This window comes from Penicillium pulvis, assembly GCF_028828015.1.
Source record: "Penicillium pulvis strain IBT 33274 chromosome Unknown contig_12_segment0_segment0, whole genome shotgun sequence".
Classification (NCBI taxonomy): domain Eukaryota; kingdom Fungi; phylum Ascomycota; class Eurotiomycetes; order Eurotiales; family Aspergillaceae; genus Penicillium; species Penicillium pulvis.
This window is the reverse complement of record NW_026643072.1, coordinates 748,195-762,144: the sequence shown is the minus strand read 5'-3', so window position 1 is coordinate 762,144 and position 13,950 is coordinate 748,195. Positions and strand designations below refer to the sequence as shown.

General features: G+C 50.0%; 7 protein-coding genes across 7 annotated transcripts; 2 read left to right on the top strand and 5 right to left on the bottom strand.

The window, feature by feature from the left end:
- Positions 1-226: 226 nt before the first annotated feature.
- Positions 227-2,729, bottom strand: N7503_001508 (uncharacterized protein; the record flags this gene model as incomplete). The annotated part of the gene is made up of 5 exons (XM_057061055.1): positions 227-1,056; positions 1,115-2,405; positions 2,466-2,514; positions 2,570-2,577; positions 2,628-2,729. 5 exons carry the CDS (start codon positions 2,727-2,729, stop codon positions 227-229), a joined length of 2,280 nt encoding a protein of 759 aa, XP_056925017.1.
- Positions 2,730-3,119: 390 nt separating this feature from the next.
- Positions 3,120-3,958, top strand: N7503_001507 (MMtag domain-containing protein; the record flags this gene model as incomplete). Its single annotated transcript, XM_057061054.1, has 2 exons — positions 3,120-3,157; positions 3,211-3,958. The coding sequence occupies 2 exons, from the start codon at positions 3,120-3,122 to the stop codon at positions 3,956-3,958; spliced, it is 786 nt and encodes a 261-aa protein (XP_056925016.1).
- Positions 3,959-4,102: 144 nt separating this feature from the next.
- On the bottom strand, positions 4,103-6,933 carry cwh41 (mannosyl-oligosaccharide glucosidase; the record flags this gene model as incomplete). Its single annotated transcript, XM_057061053.1, has 7 exons — positions 4,103-4,351; positions 4,410-5,319; positions 5,369-5,747; positions 5,808-5,853; positions 5,905-6,062; positions 6,112-6,594; positions 6,693-6,933. 7 exons carry the CDS (start codon positions 6,931-6,933, stop codon positions 4,103-4,105), a joined length of 2,466 nt encoding a protein of 821 aa, XP_056925015.1.
- A 374-nt stretch (positions 6,934-7,307) lies between these two features.
- On the bottom strand, positions 7,308-8,608 carry N7503_001505 (FAD-dependent oxidoreductase; the record flags this gene model as incomplete). Its single annotated transcript, XM_057061052.1, has 2 exons — positions 7,308-8,494; positions 8,569-8,608. The coding sequence occupies 2 exons, from the start codon at positions 8,606-8,608 to the stop codon at positions 7,308-7,310; spliced, it is 1,227 nt and encodes a 408-aa protein (XP_056925014.1).
- Positions 8,609-9,060: 452 nt separating this feature from the next.
- N7503_001504 (SNUT3/LISCH7 family protein) lies at positions 9,061-9,853 on the bottom strand (the record flags this gene model as incomplete). The annotated part of the gene is made up of 2 exons (XM_057061051.1): positions 9,061-9,458; positions 9,532-9,853. The coding sequence occupies 2 exons, from the start codon at positions 9,851-9,853 to the stop codon at positions 9,061-9,063; spliced, it is 720 nt and encodes a 239-aa protein (XP_056925013.1).
- A 1,817-nt stretch (positions 9,854-11,670) lies between these two features.
- On the top strand, positions 11,671-12,877 carry N7503_001503 (Elongator subunit IKI1; the record flags this gene model as incomplete). Its single annotated transcript, XM_057061050.1, has 3 exons — positions 11,671-11,829; positions 11,924-12,080; positions 12,150-12,877. 3 exons carry the CDS (start codon positions 11,671-11,673, stop codon positions 12,875-12,877), a joined length of 1,044 nt encoding a protein of 347 aa, XP_056925012.1.
- A 168-nt stretch (positions 12,878-13,045) lies between these two features.
- Positions 13,046-13,919, bottom strand: N7503_001502 (SNAP receptor SEC22; the record flags this gene model as incomplete). Its single annotated transcript, XM_057061049.1, has 5 exons — positions 13,046-13,108; positions 13,165-13,570; positions 13,624-13,733; positions 13,791-13,825; positions 13,886-13,919. 5 exons carry the CDS (start codon positions 13,917-13,919, stop codon positions 13,046-13,048), a joined length of 648 nt encoding a protein of 215 aa, XP_056925011.1.
- Positions 13,920-13,950: the final 31 nt, after the last annotated feature.

The following is a 13,950-nucleotide window of genomic DNA, read 5'->3' as shown; positions in this document are numbered from 1 at the left end:
CCCATAAAAACAAGGCACGCTGTCTTAAGTCGACAGCGTCCTCCAGTTTGAAATCTAGTTTCGAGATCACAGCTTGGTGTAACAGTAATTCTCATATTCATACATTCCAGATGCAGAAGCAGCATAGAGGGGAGGGGGGCAAGGTTTGATAGGCTATTCAGGATCATACTCGTATATAATAGTCCTTAGATAAGCCCGGCAGATCAATGTCCATACTTTTTTTTGTTCAACTATTCCAGTCGCGCCAGAACTCGTAGCTCATCACGGTATGATCAGCATACAATAATAGAAGGCGGTAGTGTCGGGAGGGATGCGAGCCATGCCAGGGCTCATCGGGGCGGTAGCCCGACGAAGCTTGGGCGTGAAGCTCGGGCAGGGTATGTTCATGGCTGAAGCGGTCGGAGATTGAAATATCATCAGATGATTTATCTGCCTCCGATTCAGATCCAGGTTCGGACTCGGACACCGATTTTGATTTTGATTCAGGACCAGAGTCCGAGCTTGACATGCTCTGGTCTGTTGGATTGGGACGTGATACAAGATCTGACTTTTGATTATATGAGGTGCTGGATGAAGATGGCTGGGATGGAGCTTCGTCGTCTTCGTTCGCGTCAAGGGATCGATAGTTGAAAGAAAGCCAGTCGGCCGGATCGATTCCCTGGGGGACACAGGGGACGTCCGGTGGGTTTTCAAAACCTGGCATGGGACTCACGGCAAGGCCGAGTAAAGGAATCACAGGGCGTTGATTATGGAATTCTTGGGTGAGAAAAGGTACGATCCAATCAACTCGGAAGGCGAAGCCAATTTCCTGTTGCCAGGTTAAGGAGATGACGGCAACACGGCCCTTTTGCGACGCGGCAACCACAATACCGGCTTCTGGAATGTACTTGACCATGTTGAAGCGGTCACAGGCGGAGTGGATGTCGATAGAGGGGGATGATCGTTGAGCAAGGGGATTTTTGCACAACAAGTGATATTCGGAATCCAAAGGGTATGATGCCAGGCTAATGTGATGCTCGGAAAAGTGGATGACTGGGAAAAAAGATGGGGAGCGTGCTATGAATCGTATTAGTTAGGTCATGTTGCGGTGCGTTATTTACTAGAGCGTCCTTACGGTGAACAGCTTGATCTTTTAGAAGATCGAAATCAGAGTCAGAGAGCTGGTCATTGACACAGGAATAATGCAGGTGTGGTGCAATCCGGTAGTGTTCATTGTCATCTTCGAACAAACCTGATAATCGACTGTTATCGCGGATAGCATGAGGTAATTTGGATTCGTCTTCTGAGTCGGCATCTGTGTCTGAATTATCGTGGCGCGTAGCACCCTGTTCGGTGTTGCTTTGTTCAGAGGTTTTCGGATCCTGTCCGATAGGTGGGTTTTCGGAAAATATTTCATTGGGAAGTGTATAATCCTCTGGAGCCCTCGGCTCGCTTTCACCGAAAATGAAGACCTGGGACGCATCATTGATCTCCTCAATTGCTCTTGACAAATCGAGGATTGTTCGTTCCCCAATGATCTCAAATTTTGGTTCACAGCCACATGCCTCTTCTCTCGATTGGTGGCGTTTGAAGGTTCGTGGATCCAGCGGTAGCACAGTCCAGCCCCTTTGAGGAGGATTGTTCTCAGGGTGACCAGGGTAATATACCTGGTTTGGGTATAAGCTGTCCCAGACTCGCCAGACTATAACTCTATTGCTTATATCCGTGCTGACCATCCACTCTCCATTGGGATCCAGATCAAAGTTCGCAAATGAAATGGATGGGATGTTGTCAAAGTGGCCCCTGTAAGTAAGCCGCAAATTTCGAGATCGATGATTAACCGGCATGAACTCCCGCAGTTCCCGGAACTGTTTCAGGCTGTGTATGTGGACCCATGTCCGATCCAGGTGATCAAGATCTTGATCCGAGGAAGATTGTGGTCCATTTTTATCGTCGGCCAACGTAGAATCAACAAGTGCGAATGCGAATATCGTGATTTGGCCGGTATTGGCGCTGACAGCAATAAGACGAGCATATTTGTGCGTTGCCAGCCCCCAGGCACTCATGCCGACATTTTCCACAAAGAATGGTGTTACCTCTGAGCCGTCGAAAGGTCGCTTGTCTCCCCGACTGGCGCATCGGGTAATTGCGAAGTATATCGATTCCACATGGTACGCGCAGACATTGCCGGAGTCGGTGACAAGCAATAATATCTCATCCCGGCCAAGGTCGTCCACCAAAATATTATTGATAGTATGTGGATTTGATCGATCAATATATCCGCTTGCGACCGGATTTTCCATTACAGGACGGATGATCATCTCGGGGTCAGTGCCCAAAAGCTGGAAAGGCCCCGTCGGTACCCAGACGTAGATATCAGAGCCATATGCCGCAAACAATATGTTTCGTCTCTGTGAGGAAGCTGCCTTATCAACAGTCAGTCTAGAACGGAGGAGAGCTTGGAGATCCGGCCGGGGTAGCCTTACCAAATTAGACCTCCATGTCGCAATCGTCGGCGCAATCTGGTCATTTTTTCTTTGATTTCGTCAGTATTGGCACGTCCGAACTAGCTGTACATCGCAAGACCTACAGGGAGAACTGCTTTCATTAGTATCTTGACCCCACGTGAGGAATTTTGGTAGACTTACCCTGTCATTTTGCGTCTCAACGTTCAGCGCAAGAACCTGGGGCCTGATAATTTCTCTGCCATCAAATAAGAGCTCCTCATCGGAGCCCTCGCGGCTAGACATCGTGTGGTCCTCAAGCTGGGGCTGGTGGATGCAAGCAGTGGGGGACAGGCGACAAAGGTACTTCGTGCGTGGGGGTGAGGGCGGAGGGGGAACGTGGAATTAACGTGATCATTGCCGGGGAGCCTCTGGGACGTGAAGAAAAGCGAAAAGGGGTGAGGTGCAGGAGTACACATGGTCATGCCCGGCAACACAGAAGCATTATCATCGGTGAGGCTATCCACCCCTCATAAGCTCCACAAAAGAAGAGCAGTTTGACAAATCATTCCCGCGTCTGGACTAGCTCCATTAGCTAATTCCAATTGTAACGGGCTAGCTCCGCACCGTCACCGCCTTCGCGTTTGAGGTCCATAGCTTAACCTTCTTTGAACTGCCTCCATCCGCTCAATCATCATGGATTTGGTTGCAGGTGTACGCAAGGAAGGCAGCCGGTAGGTTTTCCTTCTGATCTTGAGACCCTTCCCCATTGCTAACTTTACTTTAGTGGCGGCCGCACCGAGTTTAAATGGTCGGATGTTCAAGGCTCCACCCATCGCGAGAACTACCTGGGCCACTCGGTGATGGCCCCGGTAGGCCGCTGGCAGCAAGGTCGAGATCTCCAATGGTATGCGAAAGGCGATATTGATGATGAGGAAGAAAGAATCCGCCAGGAGCGCGAAGAACGACAAAGAGTCAAGGATGCGGAAGAGGAAGCGATGGCCCTTGCACTCGGACTACCGGTACCATCGAAGGGCGACGCAAATGCGAACATGGTGCCACTGGGAGGAGTAGGGAAAATGGTAGAGAAAGACGAAGACAAGGACATGACGGGCGTTGAGAAGCCGGAAGGAGAATCGCGCGGGAGCCGACGACGCAGACGCAGTCGGAGTCCACGCCGAGAGAAGCGCTACGAACGCAGTGATGACCGTGGTCGTGATCGCGACAGAGAACGAAGACATCGCAGACATCACAATCATCATGATGAGCGGGACCGCGATCGTGATCATCGCCGCAGCAACCGGCACCGGTCTCGATCACGTTCCCGATCAAGTGCCAGAGAACACCATCGCGAGAAGAGACGGGCCCCTTCGCGATCTCGGAGCCGTCATGGTCACAAGGCTGAGGAGAATGTTAGACCCCGTCGAGTCGAGGGCAGCTACTCACGTCGGTCTGATCGAAGCTATTCACCAGCCAACCGCAGACGTGATCTCGAGCGACGTAAGGATCGTGATAACTCTGACCGGCGACACTAATATACGACGCTATGATAATGAAATAACTCTTTCCAAAGTCAAGTGACTCATTCGACTTCAATGATTTGCCTATATGCTCATGCGAATGACATAATCTTCGGTCTAATCTATGCCCCCTATTTTACATCCATCTCCACGAATTGACTATAGCTCATCGTGATGGGCTTTGGCCGACACGACCAGATCTGGCATGGACATAATGTTCACCACCATACTGGTCCAGCCGGTAAAGTGCTGTGTCCGCTGGCCAGCGCCGCTCTCCGGGTTGTACTGCTCCCAGGCAAATCCTGTTTTCTCCCACTCACGGAACACATTCTCCACCAGGTTCTTGCGCAGGTTGGAATACATCTCACGGGCCTGTTCCTGGTGGGGACCATCAGTGGTTGCGATAGCCTTGGATAGAAGAATTAGCCTTTGACATAAATTGAATACTCAAGGGAATAATACTCACATAAAGACTCTTCACTGTCAAGTAGTTGATAGGAACCCAGATAGGGCTGCGCCAGTAATTTTCTTCTGTGCCGTAGAGCTTATCCTTTTTGCTCAAGCTGCGAATACCATAGTCACTCCACAACTCCTCGGGATCATTGATCAGGTCCAAGATAGCCTTCAGGCGGGGACTCTCAGGACCAACCATACCCGTCAGGAACGGGAAGATGGAGATATAACCCTTGTGGCAGACATGCACGCTCTCCTCGAACTCATCAATGGTAGCATCGCAGAAAGTCTGCTCCTTTTCGTTCCAGTGCAAATCATCAATGTTGCGCGAGATGGCATTCTCGTGGTACGCAAATTCCTCGGCATCCTCCTGCTCACCCAGCGTCTCTGCAATGCGGCGCAATGTGCGGGTCATCATGCCCATCCAGCTGATTAGATCTACGTGCAGCTCACCGGGGTGCGGTGGCTGAGGACGAGGGTAGTCATCAATACCGGAGGTCAGAATGTGCTGAACGGAACGTCCGCGCCAGCGGTAGGCTTCCTTGGTGGAATATGCCTCACGATCGTAGCTCTTGATGTCTCCACGCTGAGTGTTACGGAACCAGTTGTAATGTCTCTTCATCAGGGGGTAGAAGGAACGAAGGTAGGCATCGGCCAGCTCGGGGTTGCGCAGAGTTGCAGTCCGGAGGCTTTCAGCGACATCGCTCGTATCGAGACTCTCGGACTGGAGGCTCTTGTTGCCCAGTGCCTTGTCCATGAACGCTTCTAGGGCCATGAAGAGAGTCGGCGGGTTGGCGTAATGGGGGTACTGTACAGTGAACTCAGGTGGCACCTTGCTGCGAGCTTCCATGCCGAGAATTTGTTCGCGGGCAATCCATCCCTCGTCATCCATCAGGTGGAACCAGCTCTTAATAATTTCAAGGCTGGGAGTGTCAGTAAAGAACGTATTCGAAGGTGCAGTGAGGAACGTACGCAAGGTCAGAATCGTATTCCATTACGGGCAACAGGTGGAAGCCTTCGTCCCAGAGGAAACCTCTAGGAAAGAATGGACGAGAGGGCACACAGGTGAAGAGATCCTTGGGGGCCTCGATGACAGGCTTGGCCATTGCGCGAGCCTCTGCAGTTTCCTCCCAGAAGCCCTCGTTCTCCTCCTCATAGGCAGGGTGCGCGGACCGATCGACGACACTGTCGCCGTGGAAGAAGCCAATGCCGCCGACCAGATTGGAAAGCATGGCCTTGGAAAATTCCAAGTACTTGGCCGAGTCGAAGGGGACCTGCGGTGCTAGCACCTGCTTGAATCTCTCGGAGAAAGATAGCGAGGATTCCTTGATTTCCTTGGTAATCGTCTCCGCTAGAAAGCTTGTCAGAAGTAATCTCGAGAGGGAATTCAAATAAGAATATCAGGACTTACATGTGAGGGGCTCACCAGCAGAGCCAGATGAGAAAAGAACATCGAACTAGGTCCATTAGCCACTGGAATTTTGCCGAACAGCGCCGATTCAAAATACCTCGAAAGGACCCGTGAAAACCTTCTGGACAAAATGAACGTTTCCATCGCCGGGTTGATGCTTAACAGTAAACAGCTGAGCAGGAGGTGGGGGATTGTCCGTTCCATATTCCTTGATGGTCGGTTCAATCTCCTCTTTCATTTGCAAGAACATAAGTCCTACTTTTGGTCAGTATAGCTCATACAAAGGACATTCACCGCATCTTACCCTTAGTCTGCCAAAGGTCCTCCTGACGCACGGTCTGACTAGACACAATACCCTTGCCCAAAGGCTTCGCCTCATAGCTCGGGTGGTTATGCTCGAAATAATCATTGGTATCTGGGCCAGTGGTAACATCAATAGAGAAGTCTCCAAGCTCGGAAGAGAAACCATTCAACCTGACGTCGCCCTCGAGCGCAGGAGCATCGCCCACGCTATCCATGTCCACGCCCAGTTGACCTAATCCCTCCAGAGTAGTATAGAACAGCATCGAGATAGGCTGGTCCGGTTCACCGTCTTCACGTGGAGTGCCCTTCACCCGGAATCCCCAGCTGCCACCATTCTGGCCACCGGGGACTTTGACAAAGTCGATAGTAAGGTCCAAGTTATTTCCAGCATCGTGAATAGTCTGGTGTCCTCCCTTGCGGATATCGTACTCGTCCCATCCGTACCCAGCCATCCCTTCATTTTGCTCGCAAGTGTGTCGGAAGTCTGAACAGTGCAATTGAAGTCAGTAAACATGCGCAGAACGAACCCTTGAAAGCGATTTGGCTTTGAGTCTGGAGAGGAGGATAGAACCAAAAGCATACTTCCTTGTGCGGTAGCAAAGTTATCCACCTTTGCCCACATCAATCCCGCAGCAAGACTGTTTGCAATTCGGGGACGCACGCCGAAATACAAGTTTGGCTTGTAGGGACCCCATAGCAGCGACTCGTTATTAGCACGCGCGGCCTCTTTAATCAAGACGGACACATCGTTGGGGTCTTGGGTTGCAAGAGTCCCCGTCGCATAGAGAAGCGATGTGAGGAGAGTTGTGATCCGGAGGTGCATTTTTCAGTAACATCGATCCGATTGAGGGGACATTGAAGATGTGGACAGTTCTCGGGGATTAGCTGTTCTCTCCGCAATGACGTGGCCCGAGCTTCCTTGCCGTTGCTTGTGATTCGGCCATTAATATGGACCAGAACAACGAAATAGAGTATTAATAGATATTTTTCTAGGAGTGACAGGTAGGTGGTTCCAAGATTTAAACTTTTGAGTGGTCATCCTATTTAATCAATCAATTCAGCTTAAAAGAACAGTCATTGTTGTTTTGGAAGTGCAGTTGTCTAAATGTGTATTCGGTACTAAGATTGATATATATATATGAAGGTACTGTATGCGAACCCAGTATGCGCAGTATTCATGGATCAGGCAAGACCAGATTAGAGCTGATCGCGAGGATCAAGAGACGCGATCTTCGCACTCTTAGCTTGACCATCGAATACAAATTCACTCATCAACTTCCCAGTTCCAGGGCCATTCTGAATACCCCAACATGTGTGACCCGCTGCCAAGTAGAGACCTTTAGTATGAGTGAGGCCCACCAATGGTCCTCCGGGGCCAGCACAGTTGGGCAGATAACAAGCCTGGCGTACACTGACCTCACCACCCCGCAGTTCATCCGAAATGCTACTCACGTGGTCAATGATCTCCTGGCAACGTTCCAAATCCACCTCAACTTCAGCAGATGTCGGTGGCAGCGGCACAGTCTTGTCTCCATCGCCGCAGGCGTACACTGTGTCATCGGGACGTGTGTAGATCTCCGGCGCGCCTACAGTTGGCCGGGACTTCTTGGCTGGATTGAAGTTGGCCGGAATTTCAATGTTGGTGAACAAGGCATATGCACTGATCGGTCTTGTTGGTCGAATGACAACACTGTGTGCGCGCATCGCTGTGATAGGTGCTTCTGGAAGTACAGCTTGAGTCCACGGACCGGCCGCGACAATCACATCTGTAGCGGGAATTGTGTGCGATTCTCCGGTTGCTTTGTCAGTATATGAGACTGATTCGATTTGGTCGTTTGGACGCGCAATGCTTGTGACATGTCCAAGGATGATCTCTGCGCCCTTTTCTTCGGCTAGCTTCGCCATTGATGTAGTAAACAGGTAGGGGTGCACCTGGGCCGTCTCGCCTGGTCCGCTCATTTTCTCGTAAGCTCGTAGGAGATCAGGCTCAATCCAGTCCAGATCCTGTGGGATCCTTGCGGCCTTTAGCTTGGACATGGCGGCTGCGCTACGCTTTTGCAGAGACTCATGCTTTTCATCTCCGGTGTCTTTCTCGGTCATTTCTGCCATGGTGCGACCTCGGACGACCAGCTGGCCACAATTGGTTTCTCTATACCCCCATCTATTTTTGCCATCATGTTCTTTTGCAAGCTGCTGGTGGAGTGGGTAGCTAAGGCCCACTAGGTTGTCCGGGTATGCCCATTGTGCAAGCAGCCCTCCAGCTTTTCCTGACGCTCCACCGGCAATATCGGAGGCTTCGAGGATTGTAATTTTGTGTCTAGCTGGGTCATAAGAAGGGTGTCTTGTAAGGAAGTAGGCGGAACAGCATCCAATTATGCCACCCCCTAATTTGAAAAGCCTTTGATCAGCATGCTTTGGGGTGCGGGGTACCAGTTTGGCGCAAACGGTCTATACTTACCAACAATGACAATTTCTCGACGGTCTCCAGATGCTGACATCTTAAATATCGGCGCAATTTTGCAAGCCAGAGGACGGATCAAAGTCACTTTGACGGGTAGTAGGAAGAGGGAGTTGGAGCACCGGTTTCAGTGAACGACGGCTACGTCACTTCTGTTGGGGCATGTCCAGTCATGTGCAGCGCTCATACTGTACTGTAATCATGTCAATAACCTGTAAGAATTCTGATAGGTGGAGAAAAAAGACAATGCATACTGCATATTAATTCGATATTCGATATTCGATATTCAATACTCGATACATAGGAAGAATTGAAATCACAAGTATTTGCCACACATTTGATAAATAACTTCTGGCTGCTATGCTCCGAGAATGCATTGTGCTAGGAAAACATGAAGACATTGAAGGAATGGAACTCCAGTCGATTTGGTGCACAGGCAAAACCTTCGAACCAATAATGAAACAATTATGAGCATATGTTGGGAAACAGCATCTATCGTGACGGGCTGAGTGGCCGGTTAAAACCGCCTGTACGGTTCATGTACTGGCGGTATTCCGTCTTCTTCTCCTTGCGCACACCGTAGATATCATTCCCAGGTACTTTGGTGTTTTTGGTGCTTCGGAACCTACTGAATCCCATAGCCTTTCTCATCATCGCTTCCATCTCGTCTTCATCCGCATCCTCCTTGAAGTCAATATCCATCTCCTCCTCTTTGGCATTGGCGCCATTGGCCTTCCGTCCATCTCCTTGGGCCCGGGGCTCTCGGCGACCAGGCCGACGGTCATCTTTGTTTCCTCGAGGCGGAGGTGATCGGGTTGGGCGGGAACCGTTTCCAGCGGGTGATCGTGAGCGAGAACGTTCGCGGAACTTATCGTGTTTGGGTGCATATCCTAGAGATTACTGTCAGCTAGAGTTACTTGGAATATACACAGCGGTTGCTGCATTGGTTAGAGCCGAGCCTACCTCTTCGATCTTGGCCACGATCATGGCCACGGTCTCGGCTAGTACTCCTCTTTCGTTCCCTAGGCCCCCGGCCATCCCGATCTCGATTGTCCCTTCTGTCACGGTCGCGGCGATCTCGAGACCAGCTCCGTTCTCGCCTTGTGATTGTTCGGTCTCGAGAGCGCGACCTGTATCGACGATCTTCACGCGAGCCTCGGGGCGCAGGTGAGCGCCTTTGGTCCGCCTCTGCACCTGAGTTTGTGGGACGAGTCTGGGAGTCATTCATTTCCCACATTGCATTGCTGTCGACGCGACGGGGTCGCTTTGCTGGAGGCTCAGTCATGGTTGGTGCCCAAGACAAGAAGCTGTCTCGCGCGAGTGGTTGTGTAGTGAAGTCAGGAGGGATCGAAGTGGACGTTGGGCGTTTCCAGAAATTTTAATGGAGAACAATTCAGACTTTCAGTTAGGCATCCTTCTTGTGAAGTTCAAGAGTGGGGTATCAAGTGGCTGTAATGGAGATTGTCCATTGTCCAGGTGCCGGCTCTGAGTTTATTCTGGCTGCCAGATTATTTCGGTTGCGGGTATAAACCTACAATGCAGTTTTATATACTGTCTTGCTCTGTCCAGAAACTCAACAGGACATATTGGTTCTGCCATTTTTATGAGCCCCTCAACTTTATGGCTGCAACGGATACAAATTTTAAGCTCTTTCAGATCACTAGTGGGCTCATGGGCATACAAACTAGTTAACGTTCAGATGTTGCTTCAACCTCAGGACGTCCTCATTCAGCTTCGAAAAAAGGCATTCAACATCAATATTTTCAATCTCTCGGACTTATAATGGTTGCAATAGCCCTGTAGTACTATGTTTCTATATAATTGCCTTGCAGTTTTTCCAAAGTTTTGTTCAAATGTTCATCACTGTAAAACAGTTTTAGCGAAAAACATAGGGAGTTTTTCAAAGCAATTTATCACTCAGATTATTTTTCATCTCTCAAATGCCCAGTTTTATGTTATTAGAATTGGTGCTGGAGAGTATGGTACCTATAGACCTTGGAAGAATGTGGACGAGCCACGTAAGACCCTTGTAGAGACCCTCTCGGTAGTGGCTTTGTTGGGCTGAATGAGCTGTCTTCTGGAATAATACGCAGCTGAAAGGATGAACCATGTTTGCAATGGCCTCGGACGTATCCGATTAGGGAAAACCGAGCATCAAAGTCAAAGTCAATTAAATTGGCCTCGTTGACGAATTCGAGGGTGAGATTGGTCGCAGCTTCACACTATTGCGTCGGATATGGACTGTACCGGTCTTCCCTTCCGGCTAGTCCCATCTGTAATTTTGGAAACTGCATGATAGACGTTTGGCTTCGCCTGCGGTCTGAACATCGAAGACCTTGGGCTGATTTGCTTTGTAATTCGTGACAACCTAGGCTCTCCTGATATGAATGAGAATGGCCTTTTTGGTGCACTGGGTCTATGTATGCCGGTGGAGACAGCAGGGAAGTCCTGATAAGTAGCGTGCCTGGATACAGTAAGCCTTTGACCTACCTCGCTTTATCTACTTTGCGAGGACTGCTCGTTGACTCCACCGCAAACAAGGCTTAATTCATGCAGAAACGCTATAGTTGCTTGGAGAAAACTTTTTCATTCATTATTGAACAAACCAACCAGTAAAGTCGCATCGCACGATGAGTTACCGCCCCCGCCTTAGCTCTTTGTTTCTCATAACTCTTGCCGGAGCCACGACTCAGCCTTTCTTTATCCCGGGCGCAGAATTTAACTCGGATCCAGCCGGTGGTCAAACAGCAAGGCTTGACGGCCATATTGAAATCGCCAGCCTTTTGTCGGAGGGTCAAGACGCGAGAGTGCCGGGTGGAAGACTGTATTTGGCGTGGTGCATTTAAATCGAGGTAATCGCCGACTTAGCTGCCCCTGTCGCGCTTAGCTTTAGTCGGTCATCCAAAAGCGTCAAGGGGTAGGCACTAAAAGGAAAGTGAACGCCATCTCGCATGGCCTAAATTTGATGCGTATGTAGCTCGCGGTTCGGCCCGTCGAGCCTCAACTGTAAAATTGCACGAAATTTTTGCTACGAAGCTTAACCCCACTTCAACCTCCTCATCTTCCAACAGCAGCCAACTCAAGTCTAATTCGCCGATCAAAATGGCTCCAGTCAATCTGTCTCACCGGAGAACTCATAATTTGCTCCTCATATCTAAACTCTTGAGTCTCAGAGACACCGCGTCCCCGCTAACACTGCTCTTGGACTCATTGGAGCAACCCGCCACACCCCTCATTCAAGAGTATATCAGACGCGCCAAGGCAAGTATATGTTTCAATCCACGACATATATCAATATCATTCGAAACAAATCTCATCCTTGAACATAGGCTTGTAATGCTAACCGTTTGCGCAGCTCTCCAAAGTTCATGTCACCCTTGTCGCTTTTGAGACGTTAAAGCGACCTGACGATTGTGACGCAATTGTATACACTCGTCGCAAAACCCCGGCTGAAATTATCAAAGAAGTGACTGCGGCATATCAGCCCGTCACATCGGCTGGCCCCACAAAGAGTGAGTAGTCATGTATCACTGTTGCCCATCCCGTTATATGTCAGTAACCCAGGCTAACCGATGCTAAAGGACGACTCATTGTCATTGACGCTATCAACCCTCTCTTAAGCTCAAGGACCGTGGACCCTTACTTCCACTTGCCATCATTCTTGGGTGCTTTCATTGCCCCGACCAACCCGGCGGCACTCAAATCCGACGCATCACTGGTGGTGACCTACCACCAAGATATTCCAGGATTCCCGCCACAAAATCCCTACTTGCCATCTCCATTTTCTGTTCTCACTTATCTCGCCACGAGTATCATCACGCTTCATTCATTCTCTCACATCTTGGCCCAAAAGGCTGCGCGCGATCGTAGTCTGGCTGCTCCGGTCTTTGGGCTTGAAGAGGAACAAGATGGTGTTCTGCTAGGTAGACTGGACAAGCTTATTGGAACTGGTGCTGCTGAAGGAATCGTTCTCGAGCTGGAGCACCGCCGCAAGAGCGGAAGAGGTGTCTTGGAATGGTACCTCCTGCCTCCTGCTTCACGGTACTCTGCAAACCATGTGAAGGAGATTGTCACTCTTCTTGATGACAATATTCTGTATAATCCTCCCATGGATTCCGCCTACGGTGCCGACGAGGAGCCCCAATCGACCTTCGAGCTGGGTCTTACCGATCGACAGAGGCGTGACAGAGAGGGTGTTGTCCTGCCCTACTTTGATGCGCAGCATGGAGATGGACCTGGCGAAGGAGGTCGAATCCTTTACGACATGGGCGAGGAGGATGACTTTGATGAGGAAGAAGATGAAATCTAGATTGTTTTTTTTTGGACTACAAAGCTTCTTGTATCTGCTTTGCAGTTTGCATGTGCTTCATGTGTGAATTCTGGGTGGATTGTGTCCTGCAACCACCAGGGGTTTATTAACTATGCATACAATCATACAAGGGAGCGCCGGCGACGGAAGGTCTCCAGAGATAGGGCATCAGAAGAATCGCCAGAAAAGGAAGATGAAAATCACAAGTCCGAGGCCAATGAAAGGTCCGTACTGTCATATGGTCAGAGAACTGGATAGATCAGGAATTCCAGAGTGGATCGTCTTACCTGCTTCACCAACAACTCCCAGTTGATGCGGACTGCTGCTTTCCGGTACTTCTTGCTGTCCTCCCGCAAACGGCCGGACAGCTCGCCCATACGCTCCAGACTATCTCCTCGGTACAGCAAGTCTTCGATATTCTTGGTCATAACCTGGGTGACATCACGCAGCTCGTCGTTCAGCTTATCGAGATTCCCTGAGGCACGGCTATCCTGATAAAGCTTTTTTGTGCGCTGGATGAAGGTGTCGAATTCGACAAATGCATAGGGGCGGAGGTTGGGGGATTGGTATTGTGAGGGGGAGTAGGTGGTCGTGAATTCGGAGGCCAGATCAGCGAGATAGGTGAATGCGAGCTTGCGAGGATAGGAGCGGTCACAAATGCACAGGAAGCAAATGTCATCCTTGATCAAATAGCTGTAATATTATGAGACCCAAGTACATTGTGCTGAGACATCGCGTTGACTTACTGGAGGTTGTATTGGCCCGACTCAATGCTTGCTTGTGGCGCAGCATTGCGATTTAGGCGCCGAAATATCATTTTAGCTTGGTTCTTAATCTCTGCCAGATCACTCTCGGCCTTTAAAAGCTGTCAGTGAACATCCAGAGTCACAAACATCCGTTCACTCTTTCGTACCTGCTCATCATCCACCGAGGCGGCCAGCATCAAGCCTAATCACGTCCAGTCGTTAGCAATAACATCTTTTACTTCTCTTCCAGGGCCTGACATACTGTCAATCCTTGCAATCTGAGTTGATTTCACCATATTGCCGGCTGTGAATTGTGAAAGAACGCTA